This window comes from Amphiura filiformis, chromosome 2 (genome assembly GCF_039555335.1).
Source record: "Amphiura filiformis chromosome 2, Afil_fr2py, whole genome shotgun sequence".
Taxonomy (NCBI): domain Eukaryota; kingdom Metazoa; phylum Echinodermata; class Ophiuroidea; order Amphilepidida; family Amphiuridae; genus Amphiura; species Amphiura filiformis.
This window is the reverse complement of record NC_092629.1, coordinates 49407871-49420380: the sequence shown is the minus strand read 5'-3', so window position 1 is coordinate 49420380 and position 12510 is coordinate 49407871. Positions and strand designations below refer to the sequence as shown.

The 12510-nt window shown below is 36.6% G+C and overlaps 2 protein-coding genes across 2 annotated transcripts in view; one reads left to right on the top strand and one right to left on the bottom strand.

Moving 5' to 3' along the window:
- The window catches only part of LOC140146314 (uncharacterized), a 75953-nt gene extending 71976 nt beyond the window's left edge, over nt 1–3977 (bottom strand). Inside the window, exons 1-2 of the mRNA XM_072168113.1 lie at nt 3613–3977; nt 1262–1459 (exon numbers count right to left, since the gene is read on the bottom strand). Coding sequence (XP_072024214.1) covers nt 1262–1459; nt 3613–3787 — 373 coding nt within the window. The 5' untranslated portion in view covers nt 3788–3977. The remainder of the gene's footprint in view (nt 1–1261; nt 1460–3612) is intronic.
- A 479-nt stretch (nt 3978–4456) lies between these two features.
- The window catches only part of LOC140146313 (GDP-mannose 4,6 dehydratase-like), a 306686-nt gene continuing 298632 nt past the window's right edge, over nt 4457–12510 (top strand). Inside the window, exon 1 of the mRNA XM_072168112.1 lies at nt 4457–4696. Within this exon, the coding sequence (XP_072024213.1) occupies nt 4493–4696 (204 nt within the window). The 5' untranslated portion in view covers nt 4457–4492. The remainder of the gene's footprint in view (nt 4697–12510) is intronic.

Below are 12510 nucleotides of genomic sequence, written 5' to 3'. Positions count from 1 at the left end.
CACTTAAAGGAGTATTTCGTGATCCTAGCATCCTCTTTTAATGACATTTTTCAGTAGATATCCACGAAAATATATTCCCAAAATTTCAGTTGATTCCGATTTTGCGTTTGCGAGTTAGGCCTATATGCATGATTATGTGTATTTTTATAGGCTGCTCCATAGACTATGCAGAACGAAATTCATATTTCACGATATCTTTGCAAAACAAAATAATCTGCAAGAATGTTTTTGTACATAAACATTATGTAGCCAGAGGTTTCCAGTGATATAAAAATCTCAATTTCTTTTAGAAGCTGTGGATCACGAAATGCCCTTTTAACAATGACAAGTGATAATATGCATTTTGTTTCAATCATCACTATAATGACCAATCGACCGCGTTGCATTGTGGGATTATTACTTGTCTTAAATGTCCAAATTTGTTTGACCACTGGACAAGCCTGGACATGCCCCTCCAAAACTTTGTTTGTCTCGCAAGGTCCTTAAAAAAGTCTCGAACATAAGTATTATGAGCCTCAAGGGCAGTTTCCTCACATACTCTGCACGAGCTTTCGATCATTCAGACTACGCATAGCGGGATGGAATCTAATTCGAGGGTAAAAAGACGCGCGTTTTCTGAAGATGTTTTCAACATTTTAGACATGGAAATCCCCGCATCATGAAACCATCATTTTCGCCACGTCATCGCCATGGTGGCTGCCATTTTGAAGACGAAAAATAAAAATAAAATACAAGATCCACCCACACTGCTAAATTACTGTCCATAGGCCAAACTCCCCCGCGATGCAAATTCACACAATATGAAAAACCTATTGAACTGAAGTGTTCCCTTTGTTTTGTTTTATATCATCATGTAAATTACATAATTTCACGAATTTAATATGTGAACCAAAAATTACACTGATTCATAATAAATACTGGACTCCGTTGATTGGGCATCATGTTTGTTTAGGGAGTTATTCAAAATATAATTCGAAGGATTATCATATAGCATAAAACGTTCAACAAATAGGTCTATATGCAAAAAATTTCGCTTTTTGAGCTCGCGATATTTTTAAAACATTAAAAACGTTGTTAAAACATTTCAAACAGTCCAGCAGCCATTCAGGCTTAGAGCTTTTTCTTTGAAATTTCTGAAAATGACAGTTTATTTTCCATTTTCCAAAGTAGACATAGGCCTACATGAATAATGTATACCCAAAAGGATCTATACAATAATTCACTTTTCAGAACCACAATATTTATCGAATAAGAGACTTACATGCTTGTTGTAATCTTTTGCGATGACCAGGTAATTGTATTTCCAATTCGTGGAGTACATCTGCTGTTAATTCCAAACGAGTTAACTCTCTTAAAGAGTTATAATTACTCCTAATAAAGTTTGTGAAATAATATTCAATTCCATGATCACGGAGCCATTTAAAGACTTCGTATTGGGTGGAAGGTTTGTAGTTTTGTGCTGAAAGTTGGGAGAGAAAAGAGAGAGAATAAATAATAACGTTATTTATGAAAGTTTGTATATAACACTGTCAATATTCTAACCCCGGGATTCTAACATGGATTTAATTTGAGAGGGGAAAATATCTAATAATTGAGCAAAGAACGCAAAACAACTTAATACTTCAAGTTTGTTTAAAAAAAATGCGAATGGTACATGCGACTACGTTCATGACGTTATTTGACCAAAGTGTCCGTCTAAAATGTGCACATAAAACATTTGTGCCAATTTATATTAATTTACTCTATGAGAATTTAACGAAAACTTTTTTTCCACGGATGTACTTAACTTCAATAACTTTGTTATCAAATTTGGTGAGAACCAGGAATCGATTGAAATAGATTTGTAAGATTCCATTTTGACTGCGAATTTATCGGAAAGATTTGATTCTCACAAAAAATTAACACGAGTTGAAAACTGATCTGGTAATTATCGCTATTTAGCCTAACTTCGACACAATATCATCATAAATTATTGCAGCAAAATTATGCGTAACTTATCTAGAAATTGATCGAATCCAAGGCGGACGGATCTAAAATCCCACCGCTGCCACCAAAATCGAAAACTGAGACAAATACGGTATGGCAATTTTGGGTTGTGGCACTTTGTAAAAGAGTCATGAAACTGGATTCAAAAGATTAGGCCCAACTTTGATATTTAATTCAGCTCGTGTTTTCGCTGGAAAATTGGTTAATAAAATTCTTCATCATTCTCAACTTCTCTTCAAGTCACGGAAAAGACATATTTCAAATAAGCGGACAACTCCATGGATACATAATATTTTGCATGTTTTAAATATTAGGCTGACCGCACAACTTATAATACCTACAGTGCAGTACATAATGCGGTTTTTCCTGATTACGGAGCAACGCATTATTAAAACAAGAAGATAGATGATGAGGCGAGGTACTTCACCGAGATGGTCGGCACGCGAGCTGCGGTTTTAGGCGATACGCTATGCGTGATGAGTTGGCCAAATGGTAGATGAGTGTGACTCACTTGCGGTTTATGCCTATAACTCTTTTTTATTTTTTATTTTTTAGTAATGTCCCTTATCTTACCTTCAAAAAGAATGCCGTTTATATTCTCTTTTAGGAGTGGTTTTGCATTTAAAGGAGTATTTCGTGATCATAGCATCCTCTTTTTATGACATTTGTCAGTAGATATCCACTAAAAAAGCTTATTTCCAAAATTTCAGTTTTGCGTTTGCGAGTTATGCATGATTATGTGGGCACTGCTCCATAGACAATGTGTAGTAATTTCGTTCTGGTATACCAGAACGAAATTCAAATTTCACGATATCTTTGCTAGTGAATTAATCTGCAAGAAATTTTCTGTACATACACATTATCATGTAGCCAGAGGTTTCCAGTGATATAAAAATCTCAACATTTTTTGAGAAAAGTGGGGGATGATGCTGTGGATCACAAAATGCACTTTTAAGAGTCACTTTTGGAATGATTTCAATCTTTTGAAAAGTGAGTTTTTTTTACATTTTACATTAGAAAAGTAAATATAAACGGGAAATTCATCTATTCAAACATAGACCCTTTCTAGTGTGTATGATTCAAAGGTAACGAAACCATAGACAGCGGACGAAACTTGCCATCATTCAAATAAATGATAGCAAGACTCGCATGAAGACGTCTCCGTCTGAAAACGTCTGGACTTTTAATAAGTATACATATAAATAAATAATAGGAATACCTGCATTTGTATATTTGTCTATATTTCTCTACCGTGTGATGAAGGCAAGTTTTCCAGTTAAGGGTTACATGTACATTTGTATAGCTCAAAAATGGCATGTTTCATGTATAGTATTGCAATTCAAGTTTTATGGTACTATTTTTTTGACTCCCTGATCGGAGAAATTGATTTAGATTTTATAATAAGGTTGGCAGGATATTAAAAGAAAATTCTACATATTTTCATTATTTTTTTTCAGATATAAATATATTTCTGTTGAGTTAGACTTAGTCCAGGCACTATACTAGCCGATGCCGCCGGGTGGATTCCGGACTCATGATGAGCTAGCAGACGCCGCATATAATACATTCGTAGGTAAACTCACAGATACAATTAATGAGCAATTTTTTAATGAGCAATGTACTTACCAGCATGTAGTAACGTAGCTCGATGATCTTCATCTTTAATATTCATGTCATCCAAATCTTCAGATGTTAACGTACAAAAATCAGTTTCAACATCATATCCTTTGATTTGAAACACGTCACAATATCGCAGCAAACCTACGGGCTCCAAAAAATTACTTATTCCTATATGGTTCATATTCGCATAATAATTCCTGAGTATATATTTCCACTGATGTGAGCGACTTCATACACGCGTGCTGGTGGTATACATTGACAACAGTATTCGTGTCGATAAATAAATAAATAAATAAATATGATATAAAACGAAAGAGATGTACCAGAGATGCTACCTTTACCAGGCCAGTTTATCGACTCAGCTGATCTATTTTCTGGGATTTCCCCATTCATGTTTATCCTCGGTAGATGCCCCGCCCACTCGCCGGGCTTTCCTGTACCCTCATTGGTCATATTTGTGACGTAATGCTCAGGTAGCGTGGCTTTTACCTTGCTTGCCCGAACATGTCGATTTTTAATGAGGTTGGGGATTTTCAGTGTTGCTAATTTTGTGACAATCCTTCCTATTGGGTTACTACTTGTTGCCATGGACCAGGACATGTGGACGTTTTTTCTAAATTAAACATGTAAATAAGTTAAAATTACCCATTTTATTGATGCGCAATAATTTTTCTTTATGGAAATTATCTTTAAAGCACAAAAAATATCATTAAATTAAAATTGGGCGCTCAATCGTCGACAAATTCAGCCCCAGTGCGCCCCATCGATACATGTTTTGGTAACACTGGATAATTGATTGACTGTTTATTTGGTCACAGGTTACAAGGTCAGAGTTCAATAGTATATGTACTTTGTACGGTTTCTGTGTGCTGCATATGCAGAGTACATGTACATGTACGTTTGTTTCCACGTGTATGTCAATAAAGCCGTACAGCGCCGTGTGGGAAATTCGACAGTGTTGTCACTGTTTGCACTGTTTACGTGGATCGAGGATCTAGGACTAGGAGGGAAAATGGCGTCAAATTCTACAGCTAGCGCAGGGATGGAACGGAAAATGAAAGTGGCACTAATCACTGGAATCACAGGACAGGTAGGTGACTTAGCTAAAGAATGCAGGGTGGAGAATGCACAGTCATTGACTGTCGCTGTCTGCATCTCATGTCATGATCTTGATTCCAAATTCCACTTCCAGGGACAGGTTCGTGGTTGTAAAACGTAAGCTTAACGTTCATGACGTTACAAAACTTTTTTGTAGTGCCCAAAGACCACGGATTTTGTTGACTTGACAAACTGACAATGACATGTGTTTCTCTCCACGTGAGCAGAGCCAGTTTATGAATAACCTTTGTTGTTGTTTTGATTTTGACTATGATTCTGTGATTGATGATTAATTGTTGTGTCATCAGTGACAGTGATTTGGAGAAAGATCCAACTTGGAAGTGAGATGCTGGCATACGCCCACATGATCATGGTGAATTGTATTGATGATGAATTCATACACAAATCAGGGATGTACGCAGTAGCGTAGCCAGCGGGGGTGCAGGTGGGGCAGAGTGCCCCCCCTGACAAAAAAATTAAAGAAAAAGTGCCCCTCTGCCAAAAAAAGAAAGAGAAAATAAGGAGGGCAAAGAAAAAAAAAAAGGGCAAGGAGCCCCTTTTCTAGCCAAATGCCGGGCCAAAATAGTGTAAAATACAAAATTTTTCCACACAAGGCCACGCTGCACAAGACATTGTAGTGATAAAGCCCTTTTTAGCGGATAATGGGCGAAAATAGTGTAAAATACCATTTTTTTTCTCTTCGCGCGCACATCATCCCAATAAGGCCCTTTTTGGGAAGCTCGAAGACATACAGTCTCTATGTATTGTATGATGCAACTGCAATTTTTTTCGTCTATGCCCCCAAAATTTTATTTTGCCCCCCCCCCCTGACCAAGAAAGCTGGCTACGCCCCTGGATGTACGCAGCCACTGGTGAATATAACTTGTCATACCGGTACTAGACATGCTTGATAATCAACAGGTAACCAGCCTTGAAATAATTTACTTGTAAGCGCAAGCAGGCACTGGAGCAAATTTGCCGTCGTATAAAAGCCACCAATTGTAGGTAACCCAGGCAAACCTTAGTTAACACATTTGCTAGTCAGCCAAGTTCGCCGACAATGTCAGTGCATATTTACATAGAAATTTAAAACAACTGGCAAGAAAGAAAAGCGTATATAAATATGTTTTCTATACTTCACTTGACCCAAATATATGATTTTTATGGTGATAAGTCACTCGCACATGGAATTTTAGAGGATTTGGATAGCAGTTCCATTAAAAAAGCTACTATCATAATGAGACTAAGATCTAGAAACACCCCGAAATGCCGTTTTGGGGAATTTTGCTAGCTGAAACTTTTTGATGAAAGTCAATCTTTGACAAGATGTAACTTTGCTACGGAAAGTGCTATGAAAAAATGGTTTTCAGTTTTGGCTTTGTTTACTCAAGGGCTTTGATTTGATATATAAAATGATGCAGTTTGATGGCAAATTTGAATTCACCTAGCATACCTACCAATTGCTCCTGGTTCTTGTAAAATTCACATGAACCAGGAGCAATTTAATTTTAAAAATTGCTTCTGGTTGTAGTTTTTGCATTTGATGATGCTATAATTGTATATACAGAAAAGGATTTAGATTTACTATTTGAAGCAGCCGAGGGCACGCCCAGTGAGGTCGCGAAGCGCAGGGCTAGTTGTAAACTTCTGCAATTTCAACAACATTTTTGATGCAATAGCCAGTCTTGACATGCTTATGCTTGAAGTTGATCAGCTCTTTCTTCCAAACTTACATTGCTGTACACGGTGTCATGCTTCAGTGATTTCTAGTAGATTTTGATAGCAATGGACTCTGGTCATTATGAAGCTATCAGTGAGCAAATTTATGGGTAGACTTCTCGAGTTATCGAGTAACACTTCACTAGTTGACAGTGGCAAACTTGAAAAAATCAGGCAAACATAAGGTGTGTATGGTACTTTATCGGGATAGTATTCTCGGTATTACACCTATTTCTGCTAATTTGGCTCCTTGAAGGGGTGTTCTGATCCAGTAGCAGAAGTTTGCAGTAGGGTCTCAATTCCAATTCCGTCATAATAGGGTTAGATTTACTTTGAATATTTTGCATACATGTATAGCAATTTTTAGCGAAAGCATAATTTAGGTGATCAATGTTCTTATAATTAGCATAAAATGTTGACATAAAAAAATGCTTTACAAGCTGAAATTTGTGTGCAGGTCAAATGGGGAGCATTTTTTCTGTGCTACACCAGGTGAATTGAACACAGGTTAGTGGTCACAGATTTGTCAGGGAATTTACTGATTCTGTAGGTAATAAGTGTGACAACCTCTGTAATAAATATTATGTACAAAGGCTCTACAAGCACTTCTATTCAATTGCGTGGTGACACTTCTGTGTATACGGAAAGGCCTATACAGCTATAGTCAGATTATTAAAAAAAAAGAACCAATGGTAGGCCTATAGGTTCCCTGTACTAGCACTAAAGCACTTCAAATTTTTTTTGGCTTTAGACCTAGGCTTTACCGATATGTACTGGGACGGACATGTAGGCATGTCTTGTACATTGGAAGGCTTGACCAGGCACTAGGATCCACAACATACTCATCTTTAAGTTCTTTAACCCTAATACAGTTGTACATTCATTGAATGACCTTTGAAAAGAGTACAAAAACTCATACTCTGCAACTTGAGGTCAAATTTTGCACTATGATTGTTTAATTGAAGATATTGAACTATGCCATTTGAATGAGGCCATTCTGGTCTATATAGTGAGACCCGTTATTAGGTAACCATAAAAAGATTTTGGGTGGGTGGATTCAGGGTTGCTGATTTAAAAAAAAAAAATCCAAGAACTGCTATATCCCATGATAATTTCAAAAGTGACCAGTGAAATGCTAGACATGCATGTATACCCTATCAGGTATTTACAAAAAAATCAAAACATATTTTTACATGTGAAAACTTCAAAGAAAAATTTGGTAAAATGATGGGAAAAAACTTGTTGAATTCTGCACCTTGAAGATGAGTTTTAAGCTACGGTATAGATAAAATAACATCAGAAAGGCATTTTACCCTAAAGTTGTAGAAGCATTAAAAATGAAGTAAAATAGTCAAAAGAAATTATAAACCAACTTATAAAAAATGGTAAAAAATGAAAAAAGTTGAAAAAAATCAATGTGAAATTTAAAAATCAAGCAACCCTAGGTGGATTTGTTTAAAAAAAACCCTTGTGCAATGTATTGTAGGGGGTGTCTGAGAAGGATGCCCCCTTGAAGAATGCCCCCTGAGAATTAGGATTGTTTTTTCAAAATGAAGCCCCAATTGAAGCCATTTTACATTTTTATTTTATTTTGTATGATTCTGCAATTGTACACGTACCCAAAACTTTCCATGTTCATAATGATCAATAGATTGATATTTAAAATGCATTTTTTTTAAGGGGTACTACACCCCTGCCCAAATTTGTGCCTGTTTTTGCATTTTTCTCACAAATTATAGCGCATTGGTGACAAGTAAGATGTGTATGTTATAGGGGCAAGGGCTACAACTACTGCACTGGAAATTTTATTTCAGCACAGACAACAGTTGTGAAGTTACAGTCAAAAATGAGGGAAAACCAATATTTGATCAATAAATCAATAACTACTTGCTTTGAGTTGCTGAATTTTCAGTAAAGTAGTTGTAGTCCTTGCCCCTATAATATGCATATCTTACTTGTCACTAATGTGCTATAATTTTTGGGAAAAATGCAAAAATAGGCACAAAATTGGCCAGGGGTGAAATCCTAGTACAAATAAATCATCTACATTTGTATATCTTGTACATGTGTGTTCTCTTTAAAGCAAGTAGAAATAGCTTGTCAACTTTCAACATAGGAATACGAATCGCATTATCGTGTTCACTCTAGCGTATGTTTGGGCCCTATTTGACTCATTGGAACGAAGGACCCCCTGCGACTGTCAAGGTAAAATGAATGTAGTATAGAAATGAAATAAAAAAGTCAAAAGAAATAAACCAACTTACATAATTTTATCAAAAATGGTAAAAAAATGAAAAAAGTTGATTTTTAAATCAATGTGAAATTTAAAAATCAAGCAACCCTAGGTTGTAGGGGGTGTCTGAGAAGGATGCCCCCTTGAAGTATGCCCCCTGAGAATTAGGATTTTTTTTTCAAAATGAAGCCCCAAATTGAAGCCATTTTACATATTTAATTTTGTATGATTCTGCAATTGTACACGTACCCAAAACTTTCCATATGTTCATAATGATCAATAGATTGATAATGCATTTTTTAAAAATGTTTTGATAGGACACATCATCAGACAAACTAACATATGGTGGTGATTTTTTTTAAATTACCGTACTGTATAAATATCATGGTGGGTAAAAGTGTCTACTGGTCAATATCATGGCAAAAAGTGAATATAGACGAATCCAACAGGCCAAGTCATGGTCAGGATTTGGTCGGCCATATTTGGTTCCCAAACAGGTGTTGTGAGTGCCCAATTGGGTGGATTAAAACCGCTTAAAATTTGATGTTAGATTCTTTTGTGTTGTAAACTGTCATCATTCTTTTGTCTATGTGTAACACTGGTGATAGAATGCAGTTTAAAATACCCTTCAAGGCCGCATTATTTCACATTTTAGGTGAGATAGCTGGGTCCCCGTCTCGGCTATGGCTGCCATTGATATAAAATTGGGTTAGTTTGAAATTACCTTGGACAAGGAACTTACTGCTAATTGTCTCATTGTAACCGTCATGAAACTCTGGGAGCTGATCCTGGCTGCGAATGTCAATTATGGAATGTCTAGGGTGTGCGCTTCTCCGGTCTTGAGGGCACCCTTCACCTCAGAATTTGGAAATTTGTTGAAAATGAAGCCCCAATCTATTAGCCATTTGATACATCATTTTTACATATTATAAATTTGTTTGATTAGACTACATGTATGTAGGCATTTAGCAAATTTGTGTGAGAATAAGATGAAAAAATTGATATATACAAAATCTGTGTAAAAATAGCCAAAAAATATATGTGAATATTGTGTGATCGGGGGGTACGGGTATGTTCACTCGGAAAGACCCCCCTACTTGGATTTTGCAGCTTCGAAAGACCCCCTATATTTGACCAAAAAGACCCTTGATTTTGATAATTTCAGTTCTAAAAGACCCCAAAATTGCTCATTCCTTGTATTTCTGATTTTTCAGGCGAATTACAACCAGAAAGCCAAGAAAGACCCTAGTAAGTGTGTCATAAAAAAACATTTTTCCGACAAAAATCCCACTGGAGGGCAAGCAAACAATATGTTTTATTGGCCTTATTGGGGTGAGGGGGGTGCAAAAATGTCAACTCATTGAAAATGTGTGAGAATGAATTAGGCCAAAAATGAATCTATTGGTGGATTGTAATTATTGCTTTATAAAACATCAAGTGTCCAGGTGTCCAAAACGCACAGAGATGTCTGAGGTGGATGCTCCCCTTAAGAAATTGGAAAATTTTGCAAAATGAATGTCAAATTGAAGCATCATTTGACTATTTAGGGCTCAAATTCAATATGCAAAATATTACACTGGTCCACGGACACATGGACTTGCAATTTTAGGTAAAGCTATAGGGTAAAGTCTTTTATACTGACTTTGGTTACTTACAGACCCCTGCCCCTTGTTTGAAGCCAATCTCTACCATGATGCTAAATAGTCTTAATGTAAACGTATTTCAACAATTGTATTTTGAAACTTTTGGAATTATTACCAATAACTAATTTACCTTTTATACATAGGGCAAAGTAAAAAATAAAACAAGTTTCTCGTCCAGGTTTTGGAAAAATAGGAGGAAGAGGGGCTTTTTATTTTTTATTTTTTATTGAAAAAATGCCCTAAATTGCCCTATGATGACGCTTTTTATCTTTTTTATAGCGTAAAGATTAGAAGCTGAAAAACATGAAGAGGCTCTTTTTATTTTGTTGTTTTGAGATGCCAACCCCTCTGGTCATCACAAAACACTTCACAAATGCTTCTAATACTATTGTAAAGGCTTATAAGAAGAAGTTGCAACTTCTCTAGCATCTTTACAAAAAGTTATGACAGAAAGATTGCAAAATAAAAAGAAAAATGCAAAATCTTCAAAAAAGGAAGCGGGAGGGGACGAGAAACACGTTTTTTTATTTACTTGGCCTAGTACAAGTGCCTATACTGAAATCCTGAAAATGTACAAAAAAATTGGAACTTGTCATCCGCTGTCAGCACCCATGGGTTGACCAAATTGGGACTGGGAATTTCAGACATGTGCATGGCAAAAGTCACCCATTTGGGCTACCAAGTAGAGGTTTTGGCAACACTTGACTGCCGAAGGGTTCTTAACCATAGTGTTGGTATAGGATTATCCCTTGTGTCAACTTATAAATTGGTTTTTCTTTTTGTTAGCCCAAGAAATGCCACACCTAGATGCTATGTTGTTTCCTCAATATTTTGTAAAAGGAGACATTTTTGCAGGGGGTTTAATTTTCGCAAATTTCGCAATTCGAGCTCCAACCGCGAAAATTACACCTCGCAAATATAGGCAATAAATGTATTACAGGTATAGGGCAGCTGGACTTAGCAAGTCTACCTATATCTGGCCATCCTGTTACCATATTCTCGATATTGCAGCTATACAGACATTTTCCTGCCGTTTTACAAATTTATTCCAAGGGGGGCTCGGTCAGATGCGATATCGCCATTTTTGACGCTGTAATCAAGAAATCTTTACAAACAAACTTTAAATGTGTTATGTGGTGGCAAAGCAAAGTACTGTAAGTCGAAACTGCTAACCGATGTTTATTCCGTTCATCATTAAGGTTATCCAAGGGTTTTTCATGCGCTTGATTTCAGAGGGGCGTAAGTTCATAAAAAGAAACAGCCATGCAGAAAATGAACAAGCGTACCGGGATGTAGGCCTACTTATATAATATCGATCCACGGTCAAGACATGAAACTTGGCTTAGCTCGTTCCAGGAGCTCGTGAGTCGGGGGGTGTCATGAGGGAAATGAAATTAGACATTCCTAAGCGAAGATATTGAGTTCGTAAGTTATGGTATTATAAAATTGGAAATTGAGATATTGGACTTTAAAAATATCATTTATAATGTTGCGAGTAGGAATTAGCTAGTAAAATGTCTCAAAAAATACAAGATGCCAATTATATTCCGGCGGTAAACTATCAGACAATATTTTAAACATCAATAACAATTAACATCACAAATTCGCAACAAGCCCAAATTGTGAAAATACCTCCACCGGGCAGATTTTTGACTATTTCTCGATTTACGATCCTGCCCAAAAGTGTCAGGTTTTGACACAACACATCACATCACATACGACGTATGTCTGTTAGTGTTATACGTTTTTTATACGTTGTTTGTGTAACCTTAAGTGCTGTGCGTATGTTCATGGACGAATAATTGAGCACGAAGTGCGATGGACTTGCAACTCCGTTCACTGACGTGAGGACAGTGACAAAAAACAAGTCCTTATATAAATACATGATTTACGTAGCCTATATCGCTAGCTAGTGTTGGTGGCAGCAGCATTTTTCTGTAATTATATATTCATAATGTATCAAGATGGCGGTCAAGTCCCGATTCTCCGTCTCTAATTCTGTGGTGGCAGCAGCATTTTTCTTCAGTCGCATGATAATGGCAGCAGTGATTAATACACGGGGGATGCCGACTGTGTCCCCACTTTCATGCATTGCGCTGGTATATGAGTCGCAACAGCCTGGTATGTTTCTCACCCAAGATTTCACACCAAGGGTGCCAAATATTTACTATGAAGACGTTTGAGGTGTTCAATCGTCTTCATAGCAAGAAC